Below are 16,513 nucleotides of genomic sequence, written 5' to 3'. Positions count from 1 at the left end.
GGCATGTGCCACCATGCCCAGCTAATTTTGTATTTTGTATTTTTTTTTTTTTTTTTGAGACAGTTTCGCTCTTGTTGCCCAGGCTGCAGTGCAATGATGTGATCTTGGCTCACTGCAACCTCTGCCTCCTGGGTTCAAGCGATTCTCCTGCCTCAGCCTCCCGAATAGCTGGGATTATAGGCATGTGCCACCACACCCGGCTAATTTTGTATTTTTAGTAGAGGCAGGGTTTATCCATGTTGGTCAGGCTGGTCTCGAGCTCCCGACCTCAGGTGATCCACCTGCTTTGGCCTCTCAAAGTGCTGGGATTACAGGCGTGAGCCACCACGCCTGGCAATTTTGTAGTTTTAGTAGAGATGAGGTTTCACCATGTTGGTCAGGCTGCTCTCGAACTCCCAACCTCAGGTGATCCACCTGCCTCAGCCTCCCAAAGTGCTAGGATTACAGGCGTGAGTCACAACGCTGGCTTAATTTTTGTATTTTTAGTAGAGACAAAATAATTTTGTGTTTTTGCCATGTTGGTCAGGCTGGTCTTGAACTCCTGGGCTCAAGTGATCTTCCCACATCAGCCTCCCAAAGTGCTGGGATTACAGTCCTTGAGCCACTGTGCCTGGCTTATATTTAGTTCTTATGCTTCTTCAGTTACTTGAACTACTTATGGTGAGTAAATAACGTTTTCATTAAAAAACAAAAGGAAAAAAAAAAAAAAAGAACCAGGCTGGGCGTGGTGGTTCACACCTGTAATCCCAGCACTTTGGGAGGTCGAGGCAGGCAGATTGCTTGAGGTCAGGAGTTCGAGACCAGCCTGGCCAACATGGTGAAACCCCGTCTCTACTAAAAATACAAAAATTAGCCGGGCATGGTGGCACATGTCTATAATCCCAGCTACTCAGGAGGCTGAGGCAGGAGAATCGCTTGAACTCAGGAGGCAGAGGTTGCAGTGAGCTGAGATTGCCCTATTGCACTCCAGCGTGGGTGACAAAGTGAGACTCCATCTCAGACAAAAAAAAAGAACCTGAAACCACTTGCATTAAGCAAATAAAACAAAATGGGATAAGATGCAATTCAGAGAGACTTTCTTCAAAGCCTGGCCTGCCTGGAGGCTTAGGGGTTAACCCTTTTGCTGTGTCCCTTGCTGTGTTCAGGGCAGCTGTGAAGTCCTGCGGCTGTTGGACCTTGGGGCCTCCCCTTCCTACCACAGATGGGTCTGGCAGCACCTGGAGCTGATAGATGACAGGCCTCTGAAGACCCACCTGAGTGGTAAGCCGCCTTGGCCTGTCTGACAGCAGGGGGCGCCGGGGCCTGTCCTGTTTCCAGTTCCCAGCCCACAGAGCCTTAGAAATCTAGAGTCAGCCGGCCTGACAGCGTATATCATCTGCACCCTTCTACCAGCGGTGGAAACCCGGCCTGCAAGGCCCTGCCCTCCTTTCCAGCCTTTTTTTTTTTTTTTTTATTGAGCCTTTTCCCTTTTGCTGTTCAGGTTCTCCCACGTGACCATCAACTCCTTGTCTCACATATCCCCCGCCCTTTTTTTCACCCAGCTCTCTTCTGCTTTTTAAAATTTATTCATTTATTCATTCTGTCTCTGGATTTGCCAATGATGGACTTTTCATATAAATAGCATCATACGTTATGTGGCTTTTTGTGTCTGACTACCTTCACTGAGCACCATGTTTTCAAGGTCTATTTATGTTGTAGCAGACATCATTTCTTCATTCTGTTTTATGGCTGAATAATATTCTAATGTATGCATATACCACATTTTTTTTGTCCACTTATCAGTTGGTGAATGGATTGTTTTCACTTTTTGGCTGTTTTGAATGGTGTTGCTATGAACATTTGTACACAAGTTTTTGTGTGAACATATTTTTCAGTTCTCTTGGGTATTACCTATATGCCTAGGAGTGGAATTTCTGGGTCATATGGTATCTTAGTCAGTTTCCTATTTCTATAACTGAATATCTGAGACTGGGTAACTTATAAAGAAAAGAAATTTATTTCTTATAGTTCTGGAGGCTAGGGAGTCTGAGGTTGAGGGGCTGCATCTGGTGAAGGACTTCTTGCTGGTGGGGACTCTTCAGAGTCCCGGGGCAGCAAAGGGCATCACATGGAGAGGGAGCACTTCTGTCTTTGAGATCTTAGACTACACATTCTTCCTTGAAGAAGTCTTCCTGATTTCTCGTGCTGGACCAGATCTTCCATCCTCTGCTATATCCCATTCAAGTACCCTTCAAGTACCATTCAAGTACTCTTCTGTGTTATATAACCCCACTGAAATCATACAACTGAGTCTGAAATGCTTATTAAACATTTGTTTCCCTTTCTAGAATATAAGCTGTATGAGGGCTTTGCATTCCCAGGGCCTCGTATCATGCCTGGCATCTAGGAGGTGCTCAGAAGCAAATTACAGGGTTAACGGATAAACATATTTCAGCTGCTGTATGTGGTTTGGACGCATCCCAGGCTGTGAATGTATGTGTACTCTCCACAGCCTTATCCAAACTCATATATCTAGTAACAAGTATGAATAACAGTGATCATTTATTGAATTCTAATTGTATGTTTATTATGTTAGCTTGACTGTTTATACATATTGCATAATTCTCATAATGGCTCTCTTTTTGTTGTTTTTTTTTGGAGACAGAGTCTCACTCTGTTACCCAGGCTGGAGTGCAGTGGTGCAGTCTCAGCTCACTGCAACTTCTGCCTCCCAGGTTCAGGCAATTCTCCTGCCTCAGCCTCCCGAGCAGCTGGGATTAAAGGCACACGCCACCATGCCCGGCCAATTTTTGTTTTTTTAGTAGAGATGGGGTTTCACTATGTTGGCCAGGCTGGTCTTGAACTCCTGACCTTAAGTGATCTGACTGCCTTGGCCTCCCGAAGTGTTGGGATTACAGGCATGAGCCACCGCACCTGGCCTAATAACTCTTTTTTTTTTTTTTTTTTTTTTTTGAGACGGAGTCTCGCTCTGTCACCCAGGCTGGAGTGCAGTGGCGTGATCTCGGCTCACTGCAAGCTCCGCCTCCCAGGTTCATGCCATTCTCCTGCCTCAGCCTCCCGAGTAGCTGGGACTACAGGCCCCCGCCACCACGCCTGGCTAATTTTTTGTATTTTTAGTAGAGACAGGGTTTCACTGTGTTAGCCAGGATGGTCTCAATCTCCTGACCTTGTGATCCGCCCGCCTCAGCCTCCCAAAGTGCTGGGATTACAGGCGTGAGCCACTGCGCCCGGCCTAATAACTCTTTAAGAAGGTACGATTGTACCATCTGACACATGAGGAAACTGGCTCATAGGGCAAATAAGTAGCAATGTAGGCCTGTAGAGTTGGGATTCCAACCCATGGACAACTGGTTCCAGAGCCCAGACTTTCTTCTCTTCGTAAACATCTCCAGCCTTCTTCATTCTCCATTTCCTGTTGTTGGACATAGACATTGTCAAGTAGCAGCCTCTGGAACTGGCCAGGGTGATAACCAGGCTTCTTGATTCTAGGGTGGTATTGTTTCCATTCACAGCTCTGTGATGGCATTTTTATTTATTCTTTTCCCCTTCCATCCTCTGCAGATCTTTTTGTGTCACCCACTTGGGTCAAGAACCCCAGCCCTCAACAGGTATTTGCAGTGGCTCAGATGTCTTATCTCTTACCTCATGCTCAGTACTGGCATGCTTCCCCCCACATCCCTTGAGATTGTAATCTGTGTATCCTGGTCCCTCCTCCCCAAGGATTGCCTTATAGATACAGCCAGTCCTCCTGAGATTAGAACTGAGGCCAACACAGGGAGGCAGAGGAGAAGGGTGGAAAAAGGAGAGGTTGGAGCTGAACAGAGCTGGGTTTGAGTCCCATTTATTAGCTGGGTAGCTTTGGTGAGTACTCAAAGTCTCTGGGCCTGGTTTCTTCAAATCTACCTAGTGTCATGGTTAGCAGCATAGGCTCAGAGTCCACTGCTTCTGTTTGAATACAGGGTCCTTCTCTTATAGTGATGTGATACTGGGCAAGTGGGCCCTATGTCCACGTGTACCAGTGCCCTCAGAGTCTGTAAAATGTAAATAATGGTCCCTACCTCATAGGATTGTAATGACATTAAGCAAATTAATATATAAAAACTCTTAGAACACTACCTGGCTGCATAGGCAGATGGCAGATGTTTGTTATCATTACCACACAGGCTACTAGGAAGGCCGAGTGAGATGATGTATGCATGAGGCCTTATAAGTACTCAGTAAATGTTTCTTCTCATGTCATTTCTTGTTTGTCACTTTTCCACTGTCAATCCACCAGAGAAAAAGCTGCATACCACAAATTTTGATATGTTGTATTTTCAATGTTATTCAGTTCAAAATACCTTTAAATTTCTCTTTTGATTTCTTCTTTGACCCATGGAATATTTAGAAGAGTGTTTAGTTTCCAAACATTTGGGGGATTATCCAGCTATCTTTCTGTTATTGATTTCTTTTTTCTTTTCATTTTTTTTTTTTTTTTTTTTTGAGAGAGAGTCTTGCTCTGTCACCCAGGCTGGAGTGCAGTGGTGCAATCTCAGCTCACTTCATCCTCCACCCGCCGGGTTCAAGCAATTCTCCTGCCTCAGCCTCCCGAGTAGCTGGGATTACAGGCACGCACCACCAAACCCGGCTAATTTTTGTATTTTTAGTAGAGATGGGGTTTCAGTATGTTGGGCAGGCTGGGCTTGAACTCCTGACCTCTGGTGATCTGCCTGCCTCTGCCTCCCAAAGTGCTGGGATTATAGGCGTGAGCCACCGCGCCTGGCCTCTGTGACTGAATTCTAAGATAACGTACTTTATATGATTTGAATCCTCTGAAATGTATTAAAACTTGTTTTATGGTCCAGAATATAGTCTGTCTTGGTAAATGTTTCATTTGCATTTGAAAAAGACTTGCTGTTTTGGGGTGCAGTGTTCTATGAATGTTAAGTAGGTGAAGTTGGTTGATAGTATTGGTCAAGTCATCTGTACCCTTATAACTTTCTGTCTACTTGCTCTATCAATTGCTAATAGAGGTCAGCGTGGTGGCTCATGCGTGTAATCCCAGCACTTTGGGAGGCTGAGGTGGGCAGATCACCTGAGGTCAGGAGTTCAAGACCAGCCTGGCCAACATATAGTGAAACCCCATCTCTACTAAAATAATACAAAAATTAGCTGGGCATGGTGACACATGCCTGTAGTCCCAGCTACTTGGGAAGCTGAGGCAGGAGAATTGCTTGAACCCGGGAGGTGGAGGTTGCAGTAAGCCAAGATCGTGCCACTGCACTCCAGTCTGTCTCTCAAAAAAAAAAAAAAAAAAAAAAAAAAATTCTTAATAGAGTTGTTAAAATCTCCAGCCATAATTATAGATACATTTTTCTCCTTGTATTTCTGTCTGTTTTGCCTCATATATTTTGAAGCTCTTTTATTATATGCATAGATGTTTGGGATTGAACTCTTAATCATTATGAAATGAACTTATTTGTCCCTGGTAATATTCTTTGCTCTAAAACCTACTTTTTCTTATATAAATTCAGCCACTTCTTTTGATTTAATGTAGCTTCCTTTTGATTAGTATTAGTTTGGTATATCTTTTTCCATCCTTTTGTGTTTAACCTATTTGTGTCTTTATATGTAAAAGTGAATTTCTTAAAGGCAGCATATAATTGGATCTTGCTTAAAGACCCAATTTTTATTGAGATGTTTAATCATTGACATTTAATATTAATATTGATTATGGTTGGATTTGACTCTACCATCTTGCTATTTTTTTTTTTCTATTTGTCACATCTATTCCCTTTTTCTTCTGTTTTTCCCTGCCTTTTGGATTATGTATTTTGTATAATTCAATCTTATTTTCTTTGTTGGCTTATTAGCTGTTTGTGGTATTATTTTCACGGTTGCTTTATGATCATTATATATACTTTTAACTTATCACAGTCTACCTTTAAGTGATATTATACCACTTCATGTATAGAATCAGAATCTTACAATATATTTCCATTTTCTCCTCCTAGATATTATGCTATTGTGATATATTCTACTTTAATGTATATTAAAAACCTTACCGTACATGGTTATTACTTTTGCTTTAAACAAGTATCTTTTTTTTTTTTTTTTGAGACGGAGTTTTGCTCCTGTTGCCCAGGCTGGAGTGCAATGGTGCGATCTCGGCTCACTGCAACCTCTGCCTCCTGGGTTCAAGTGATTCTCCTGCCTCAGCCTCCCTAGTAGCCGGGATTACAGGTGCCCATCACCATGCCCAGCTAATTTTGTGTATTTTTAGTAGAGACAGGGTTTCACTATGTTGGCCAGGCTGGTCTTGAACTCCTGACCTCAGGCAATCCACCCGCCTCAGCCTCCCAAAGTGCTGGGATTACAGGCATCAGCCAGCACACCCAGCTTAAGCAAGTACCTTTTTAGTATATTTAAAAAATAATAAGAAAAGACTCTTACTTTAACCTACATAGTTACTATTTCTGATGTTCTTTGTTCCTTTGTATAGATCCAGATTTCTACCTAATAACCACTTCCTTCTGCCTGAAGTACTTCCTTTGACATTTCTTGTATTTCAGGTCTGTTAATGATGAATTATTTCATCTTTTCTATGTCTGAAAACTATTTTATCTTCATTTTTGAAAGAAATTTTTGCTGGATATAATATTCTAAGTTTACAGGTTTTTTTCTTTCACTACTTTAAAGATGTTGCATTAAAGTCTGTTTTTTGGCTTGCATTGTTTTCAGCAAGTCCGTTCACATTTTTATTTATTGTTTTCAACAAGAAGTTCGTTAACATTTTATTTATTTATTTATATTTTTGAGACAAAGTCTCACTCTGTTACTCAGGCTGGAGTGCAGTAGTGTAATCTCAGCTCACTGCAACCTCTACCTCCCCGGTTCAAGCGATTACCCTGCCTCAGCCTCCTGAATAGCCGGGACTACAGGCATGCGCTACCATACTTGGCTAATTTTTGTATTTGTTATTGTTGTTGTTTGTTTCTGAAATGGAGTCTTGCTCTTGTCGTCCAGGCTGGAGTGCAATGGCACGACCTCGGCTAGCTGCAACCTCCACCTCCCAGGTTCAAGTATTCTTGTGCCTCAGCCTCTTGAGTAGCTGGGATTATAGGTGCCCGCCACCACGCCTGGCTAATTTTTGTATTTTTAGTAGAGATGGGGTTTCGCTATGTTGGCCAGGCTGGTCTCAAACTCCTGACCTCAAGTGATCCACCTGCCTTGGCTTCCCAAAGTGCTGGGATTACAGGCATAAGCCACTGCACCTGGCCAACATTTTTATTTTTGTATAACCTCTTTATATAACCTTGTATATTTTCTGTACACAGTGTACCTTTTTGCTTTGGCTGATTTTGAATTTTTTAATAATAGTTTTAAGCAATTGATTATGTTGTGCCTCGGTATAATTTTTGTCATGTTTCTGTGCTTGAGGTTCATTTAGTTTCTTGGATTCCTGGGTTTGTATTTTTAAAATCAGATTTGGAATATTTTGACCATGATTTTTTCAAAAAAATTATTTGTCTCTCCCTCTCCTCCACTTGGAGAACTCCAATTACATGTATATTGGATTGCAACATGTATATTGGATTGCTGTGTTTCACAGCTCACTGATGTTCTGTTCATTTTTTTTATTTTTTTTTTTCCTCTGTGTCATTTTGGATAGTTTCTATTGCTATGTCTTCAAGTTTTCTAATCCTCCTTCTGCATTGTCTCATCTGCTGTTAATTCCACCTAGTGTACTTTTCATTTTAGACATTTTAGTTTTTATATCTCAAAGTTTGATTTGGGCCTTTTTATAATTTCCACAACTCTACTTAATATACACAATATTTTTTCCTTGGAATATAATTATAATAGCTCTTCCAATGCCCTTATGTACTAATTCCATCATATGTGTCATTTCTGAGTCAGTTTCAGTTCATTTTTTTCCTTTTCACATAGTTTATATTTTCCTACTTCTTTGTGTATTCTTCATGATTTTTTAATACGATGCTAGAAAATGTGAATTTTGGGTACTGCATATGTTTTATTCCTATAAATATTTCTGAACGTTAAGATGTAGTTACTTGGAAGTATTTTGATCTTTTCAAGGCTAGCTTTTAAATTTGTTATGTGGGGTCAGAACAGTGTTTAATCTAGAGCTAGTTTCCCATTCATGAAGTAAAACCATTTTGTGTATTTCAGAATGCCCCATGACTTGGGAGGTTTTCTATTCTAGTTATTGGGAACAGGACTATTTCTGGTCCTGTTTGAGCTCTGATGATTCATTCTTCTAATCATTTGGGGTGATTCTTTCCCCAGCCTTGGGTAGTATACTATGTAACAAATTGCCCCAAAACTTAGCAACTTAAAATAACAGACATTTACTTCTCCCAATTTCTGTGAGTCAGAAATTTGGGCATAGCTTAGTTTGGTGCTTCTGACTGAAGACCTCTTATGACCCAGCTACTTGGGAGGCTGAGGCAGGAGGATCATTTGAGTCCAGGAATTCAAGACCAGCTTGGAAAACATAGCTGGACTCCATCTAAAAAAAAAAAAAAAAAATCTCTTGAGGTTGCCATTGTCAGCCAGGGTTGTGGTCTCATCTGAAGGCTCATCTGGGAGGGACCTGCTTCCAGGCTAATTCACATGGCCATTGGCCAAGTGTCTGGCCTCATGGGTATCTCTACAGGGCTGTTTCATGACATGCTTCCCCAAGAATGAGAGAGAGCAACAGAGAACATGCCCAAGATGGAAGCCACAGTTTTTTTATAACCTAATCTCAGAAATAAGATCTCATCACTTCTGCTGTATCCTGTTAGACGTGAGCCCAACCCACACTTAATGGGAGGGTATTACACAAGTGTGTGACTAGTAGGAGGTGGGGGTCACTGGTGGCCATCTCAGAGGCTGCCTACCACTGGTAGTTTCCCAATACACATGTGCTGATCAATACTCAGCTGAGCCTCAAGGGAAACTCTCTGCAGATCTTTGGAATTCTGTCTCTACGCAGCTCTCTTCTCTCTGGTTCCCTGCTCTGTGGACTCTAGCTGCCTTGCCCTCCCCTGACTATGTCTTCTGTCTCATCAGTTCAAGGAGATTGCTGGGCTCCATCTGAGTTCCCCCTCCCTGCACCATGGCCCAGAAAATCTTTAGGCAGCAAGCTGGGGCAGTAATAGGGCTCACCTCATTTGTTTTCTGTCTTGCATGGATGATTGTCCTTTATTGCCTGATGTTCAATGCCTTTTTTTTGTTTTTTTTTGGGGGGACAGGGTCTCACTCTGTCACCTAGGCTGGAGTGCAGTGACCCATTCATAGCTAATTGCAGCCCTGACCTCCTGGGCTCAAGCAGTCCTCCCGCCTCTTCTGAGTAGCTGGGACTATAGGCATGAGCCACCACACCCACCTAATTTTTTATTTTTTTGTAGCGAGAGAGTCTCACTATGTTGCTCAGGCTGGTCTTGAACTCCTGGCCTCAAGGGATCTTCCGACCTTAGCCTCCCAAAGTGCTGAGATTACAGGCATGAGCCACCGCATCCATCCTTCAATGTCTTTAAAACAATTTTTTCCATAAATGTTGCCCAATATTTTCAAGTAGAAGAGAAAATTTAGTCCCTGTTATTCCATCTTGGCTGGACGCAAAAGCAGAAGTCTAGATCTATGTTTTTAATAGTTGAGTTTTATTCTATTATATGCATATATCATAATTAATTTAATTACCTTTTACAGATATTTTGAATTCTTTTTCAAATGTTCACCCTACTGTGGCAAACTTCCTGGTGTGTTTATCTTTGCATCTGTGTGCAAGGAAACGTATTAGACAAATTCTGAGAATTACTGGATCAAATAGTTCAGTGGTCCCCAATCTTTTTAGCACCAGAGACTGGTTTCGTGGAAGACAATTTTTTCACAGATGGGGGCAGGTGGTGACAGTTTTGGAATGAAACTGTTCCACCTCTGATCGTCAGGCATTAGATGGAGCACACAACCTAGATGCCTCTCATGCACAGTTCTCAATAGAGTTTGTGCTCCTGTGAGACTCTAATGCCACCACTGATCTGACAGGAGGTGGAGCTCAGGTGATAATGCTAATGCACCTGCCACTCATCTCCTGCTGTACAGCCTCATTCCTAACAGGCCACGGACATGTACCAGTCCATGGCCAGGGGATTGGGGACCCCTGAAATAGTTAATCCAGTGCATACTGGCTACGTACATTTAAAATGTTGATAGATGTTTTTGAAGTGCCTTTCCAAAAGATCATACTCAGGGCTTTTTATATGTGTTTTGTTAAGCCAGACCTACTCCTTGTGGAATTTGGATTTATTCCCAGTAACATTAATTTGAGTGGCCGGGCATGGTGGCTCACACCTCTAATCCCAGCACTTTGGGAGGCCGAGATAGACGGATCATGAGGTCAGGAGATCAAGATCATCCTGGCTAACACGGTGAAACCCTGTCTCTACTAAAAATACAAAAAAATTAGCCGGGTGTGGTGGCAGGCGCCTGTAGTCCCAGCTACTTGGGAGGCTGAGGCAGGAGAATGGTGTGAACCTGGGAGATGGAGCTTGCAGTGAGCCAAGACCGAGCCACGATCGAGCCACTGCACTCCAGCCTGGGCGACAGAGCAAGACTCCATCTCAAAAACAAAAACAAAACAAAACAAAACAAACAAACAAAAGACATTAATTTGAAGAGTTGATTCTCATACTGGAGATTTTTTTTTTCTTTTTTTTTTTTTTTTGAGATATAGTCTTGCCCTGTCACCCAGGCTGGAGTGCAATGGCACGATCTTGGCTCACTGCAACCTCTGCCTCCCAGGTTCAAGCAATTCTCTTGCCTCAGCCTCTGAAGTAGCTGGCATTACAGGCATGCTCCACCACGCCCAGCTAATTTTTTGTATCTTTAGTAGAGATGGGGTTTCACCATGTTGGCCAGGCTGGTCTCGAACTCCTGACCTCGTGATCTGCCCGCCTCGGCCTCCCAACGTGCTGGGATTATAGGCATGAGCCACCACACCCGGCTGGAGATCTCTTTTTTAATCAATGTTCTTGACGTATAATTTTTATATAATAGAGTGCACATATTTTACGTGTATAGTTAAATGACAAATTAGAAAAAAAATTCTTTTTGAGACAAGGTTTCACTTTGTCACTCAGTCTGGAGTGCAGTGGCATGAACATGGCGCAATACAACCTTGACCTCCCAGGCTCAAGTAATCCTCCCACTTCAGCCTCCTGAGTAGCTGGGACTACAGTCATGTGCCACCATACCCTGCTAATTTTTGTATGTTTTGTAGAGACGGGGGTTTGCCATGTTGCCCAGACTGGTCTCGAACTCCTGAGCTCAAGCGATCCTCCTGCCTTGGCCTTCCAAAGCATGGGATTACAGTGGCGTGAGCCACTGCGCCCGGCCATAGTTCCATGACAAATTTATACCTCTACAGTCAAGTTATAGAACATTTCCATCACCCCAAAAAGTTCCCTTGTGCCCCCTCCCAGTCGATCTCTACCCCTCACCCTTGCCCTAGGCAACCACTGATTTGTTTTCTATCATTATAGGTTAGATTTGTCTTCCTATGGTTTCATATAAATGAGATCATACAGGCCGGGCGCGGTGGCTCATGCCTGTAATCCTAGCACTTTGGGAGGCCGAGGCAGGCGGATCACGAGGTCAGGAGATTGAGACCATCCTGGCTAACACGATGAAACCCCGTCTCTACTAAAAATACAAAAAATTAGCCGGGCATGGTGGCGGGCACCTGTAGTCCCAGCTACTGGAGAGTCTGAGACAGGAGAATGGCATGAACCCGGGAGGTGGAGCTTGCAGTGAGCAGAGATCGCGCCACTGCACTCCAGCCTGGGCGACAGAGTGAGACTCCTCTCAAAAATAAATAAATAAGTAAATAAATAAATAAGGTCATACAGTATGGACTCTTGTATCTGGCTTCTTTTACTTAGCATGCTGAGTAGTTTACTCCTTTTTATTTCTGAATTATATTTCCTTCGAGTTTTTATTTTATTTTATTTTATTTTAAGAGATGAGGTCTTTCTATGTTGCCTAGGCTGAACTTGAGCTCCTAGGCTCAAGCAATCCTCCTGCCTCAGCCTCCTGAGTAGCTAGGACTCAGGTGTGCACCACTGCAACTGGCTTTTGGTGATCTTTTTAAATAATTCTCATGGAGGGCCTATTATATGCCGGCACTATGCTAGGCATATCACATACTTTATCTGTAATTCTTTTTTTTTGAGGCAGAGTCTTACTGTTGCCCAGATTGCACATAGTGTTGTGAACACAGCTCACTACAGCCTCAACTTCCTGAGCTCACGTAATCCTTCCATCTCAGTGTCCCCAGTCGCTAGGGCTACAGGTGGGCACCGGCATGCTTGGCTAATTCTTTAATTTTTTGTAGAGATGAGGTCCTGCCATGTTTCCTAGGCTAGTCTTGAACTCCTGGGCTCAAGTGATCCTCTACTTTGGCCTCCCAAAGTGCTGGGATTACAAACATGAACTACCATGCACAGCCTGTAATTCTTACAATAGTTCTATGAGGGCTCTAATGATTATATGACTTGTCCAAGGTTCCATGACCAGTCATCCATTTATCTTTTATTGCTGACTCTGCCCCAATTTGAAAGCCCAGTTTGAAGGCCGGGATAAATGTGGTCTGTTAATGGAATATATGAGCTTTGAATCCAAGAGACCTGAGTTCAAATCTAAGCTTTAACCTTTTTCTGGGTGACTTGAGCTCTCTGCTGTTCATCTCATCTCTTAAAGTATGTTAATCACCCTTCTCCAGATGTAATAGATGTAAAGGCTCTAGCACAGGGCCTGCCACCCAGGGACATTACATGGAGGCCACAGTGTTTTATCTTTTTTAAAAAAAAAAATTTCCCCATGTGCTAGACCGCCCAGGCAGGTTCCTGTGATAAGCTTCACCTACTACCGCCATAACCATCATATATGCAAAGATCCATAAGTATCTTTTCCTGTGCTTTCTCTAACAGAATATTCTCCTATGGAAAGATTTAAGGAATTCCAGATCAAATCATATCCTCTACAAGACTTTAGCTCCTTGAAACTTCTGCATCTCAAAAAAGCCTGGGGGCTACAGGGGACAAGCTTCAGCAGGAAGATCAGAACCTCAGGAGACACTCTCCCCAAGATGCTGGGCCCGAAGATCCAGTAAGCTCAGCCCTTGGCAGATAGACAGGTCCAGATTGTGGTTGCAAAGGGAGATAATATTTATATGGCAGAATGTCAGGGATGTGGAGAGGGGGCGAAGGTGGAGGACACAAGTCAATCCCAAACGGTTGTGCATGAGGCAGCCTAGAGATGTCCTGGGTCTGAGAGCCAAGACCTGCATTCTCCACCTGTAACTCGCAAGGCTACGTCAGGCATTCAGCCACTTCTTTTCTCAGGGCCTCAGTAACCCATTTAAGGAAGAAGGGGCTGGACAGATCTTCTGTCTCTGACATTCTGTCGGTCTGTGTGTTTCTGGGCCCTTTTGATTCTGAGCTACTTCAGAAAATTCTGTCCATCTAAGGAAGGCAGTTATAGCATAGTAGATAAGAGCCTGTGTTTGGAATTAATCCTGGCTTGGCCACTTATTTTAGCTCTGTGTCCCCAGGCAAAGGACTTGACCTCTCTAAGCTGTATTTCTTGGTAGATAATAGCATCTAAGTCTTGGGGTTGTTGCAAGCCAGCAATTAAATGAGATAATGATAATTATAGTTAACACTTACAGAATACTTTTTGTAGCTGGGCATAGTGGCACATACCTGTAATCCTAGCTACTCAGGAGGCTGACACAGGAAGATCGCTTGAGCCTAGGAAGTTGAGGCTGCAGTGAGCTGTGATCTTGTCACTGTACCCCAGCCTGGGCAACAGAGCAAGACCCTGTCTCTCTTTTTTTTTTTTTGAGATGGAGTCTCGCACTGTTGCCCAGGCTGGAGTGCAGTGGCACAATCTCTGCTCACTGCAAGCTCCACCTCCCGGGTTCACACCATTTTCCTGCCTCAGCCTCCCGAGTAGCTGGGACTACAGGCACCTGCCACTGTGCCTGGCTAATTTTTTGTATTTTTAGTAGAGACGGGGTTTCACCGTGTTAGCCAGGATGGTCTCGGTCTCCTGACCTCATGATCCACCCGCCTCAGCCTCCCAAAATGCTGGGATTACAGGCGTGAGCCACTGCGCCTGACCGACCCGTCTCTTAAAAAAAAAAAAAGAAAAAGAAAAAGAAAACAGGCTGGGCATGGTGGCTCATGCCTGTAATCCCAGTACTTTGGGTGGCTGAGGCGGGTGGATCGCCTGAGGTCAGGAGTTCGTGACCAGCCTGGTCAACATGGTGAAACCCCGTCTGTACTAAAAATACAAAAATTAGCTGGGTGTGGTGGCGGGCGCCTGTAGTTCCAGCTACTTGGGAGGCTGAGGCACAAGAATCGCTTGAACCCAAGAGGCGGGGGTTGCAGTGAGCTGAGATCACGCCACTGTACTTCAGCCTGGGCAACAGAGCGAGACTGCATCTCAAAAACAAAACAAAACCCCTTTTCTGTGCCCAGTACTGAATTATCTAATTTAATCTCTATCACAACTCTACGAGTACTATTATAATCATTCCCATTTTTCAGGTGAGAAAACCAAGGTACGGAGAGAGATTAAGTTGTTTGTTCCAGGTTGCGCAGGTAGAAATTGGCAGAGCCAGGATTCAAACCTGAGCAGCTCAGTGTTGTTATCGGTATGATTGTCACAACTGGTATGAGGCGGATGCACATTGGGGTGCTGTGCTTTTGTTTTTTCTGGAGAGACTGAAGAGCAGAAGAGGAGACTCAGTGGGGACCAGCCTAGAATCAGCTCACTGCTGGGCCCAGAGCAGCACAGCCCCCTCCGCCTGCTACTTTTGAAATTGAAGTGTCTGGCCGGGTGCGGTGGCTCACGCCTGTAATCCCAGCACTTTGGGAGGCCGAGGCGGGCGGATCACGAGGTCAGGAGATCGAGACCATCCTGGCTAACACAGTGAAACCCCGTCTCTACTAAAAATACAAAAAATTAGCCGGGCGAGATGGCGGGCGCCTGTAGTCCCAGCTACTCGGGAGGCTGAGGCAGGAGAATGGCGTGAACCCCGGGGGGCGGAGCCTGCAGTGAGCCGAGATCGCGCCACTGCACTCCAGCCTGGGCGACAGCGAGACTCTGTCTCAAAAAAAAAAAAAAAAAAAAAAAAGAAATTGAAGTGTCATAATGAGACTAACAATGGCACCAGTGTCACAATCCCTGCATTCCTACAAGGGCCACTTCACATGAGTCCTTTGCCTGTTAACATTTCCAAGCTCCTGGCCTCCATAACAAGCACCCTGTGACTTTTGAGGTGTTATGGATAATCCTTCTGAAGAATCTAGGTTGCAGTGAGCCAAGATTGTGCCACTGCACACTCCAGCCTGGGCGACAAGAGCAAAACTCTTGTCTCAAAAAAAAAAAAAAAAGAAAAGAAAAGAAATTCCTTCCTCTTGGCTGGGCGCAGTGGCTCACGCCTATAATCCCAGCACTCTGGGAAGCCAAAGCGGGTGGATCACTTGAGGCCAGGAGTTTGAGACCAGCCTGGGCAACATTGTGAAACCCCATCTCTGCTAAAAATTAGCTGGGCATGGTGGTGGGCGCCTGTAGTCCCAGCTACTTGGGAGGCCAAGGCATGAGTATCATTTGAACTCCAGAAGTTGAGGTTGCAGTGAGCAGAGATCCCATCAGTGCACTCAAGCCTGGCAACAGAGTGAGACTCCATCTCAAAGAAAAAAAAGAAAAAAGAAAGAAATTGCTTCCTCATGCTGAGCATGAGAGGGCCAGCCTGGACTTCCCACCCGTTAGGCCTGGCTTGGCTGCATGGGATCATCAGCCCCTGCCTCCAGGAGAACAGCCCTCAGGTGTTTATGGGGAGGGCCTGTATCACCTTCCTCTCCCAAGTCTCCTCTTTTGCACCCTCCAATTCCTGACAATGGGAGTCAATCTCTCCCAGGGCTTGATTTTGAGTTTTCTCGCCTTCTGGGGAAGCTGTGAATTCCCCAGGGAGGAGAGCCCTCCATGTGCAGAAGAGTGAGGGCTGATTAGCCAGGGCCTCAGGAGCAGACTGTGTTACAGATGAGCCTCTAACAAGCTGTCACATTTCAGATCCAGGCCTGCTCAGTCGATCAAATGTGCCATGATCAATACCAAGCTTGGTGAGCTCCCCAAGGAGGCTGCAGTGGGGGCCTACGTGAAGGTGCACACTGTGGAGCAGGGAGAAATTTTGGTGAGTGTGCCAAGAGCTTTGTTCACCATGGAGTACGTAACATGAATGGGCTGCAATGTTAAGTAATGACAGTAAAGGTTTAAAAACACTTCCCTCCATATTTGATGATATTAAGGAATTATGTTGATTTGTAAAGATGTGATAAGAATAGGCCGGGCGCGGTGGCTCACACCTGTAATCCCAGCACTATGAGAGGCCGAGGTGGGCAGATCACAAGGTCAGGAGTTCGAGACCAGCCTGACCAACATGGTGAAACCCTGTCTCTAC

General features: G+C 44.4%; 1 protein-coding gene across 13 annotated transcripts in view; it reads left to right on the top strand.

Annotated features, from left to right (window-relative positions):
* The window catches only part of CNBD2 (cyclic nucleotide binding domain containing 2), a 78,571-nt gene that overhangs the window by 40,347 nt on the left and 21,711 nt on the right, over nucleotides 1-16,513 (top strand). For all 13 annotated transcript variants that reach the window (XR_009211491.1, XM_058433027.1, XM_032141814.2 and 10 more), the window contains 3 exons: nucleotides 1,146-1,260; nucleotides 12,975-13,152; nucleotides 16,126-16,246. Coding sequence is in view for 12 of the 13 variants with exons in the window: in XM_058433027.1 (XP_058289010.1) it covers nucleotides 1,146-1,260; nucleotides 12,975-13,152; nucleotides 16,126-16,246 (414 nt within the window). In the remaining variant the exon portion in view is untranslated. The remainder of the gene's footprint in view (nucleotides 1-1,145; nucleotides 1,261-12,974; nucleotides 13,153-16,125; nucleotides 16,247-16,513) is intronic.

Source organism: Hylobates moloch, unplaced genomic scaffold (genome assembly GCF_009828535.3).
Source record: "Hylobates moloch isolate HMO894 unplaced genomic scaffold, HMol_V3 SCAFFOLD_21, whole genome shotgun sequence".
Classification (NCBI taxonomy): Eukaryota; Metazoa; Chordata; class Mammalia; order Primates; family Hylobatidae; genus Hylobates; species Hylobates moloch.
The sequence above is the reverse complement of the archived record's forward strand: the minus strand, read 5'-3'. Positions and strand labels throughout refer to the sequence as shown.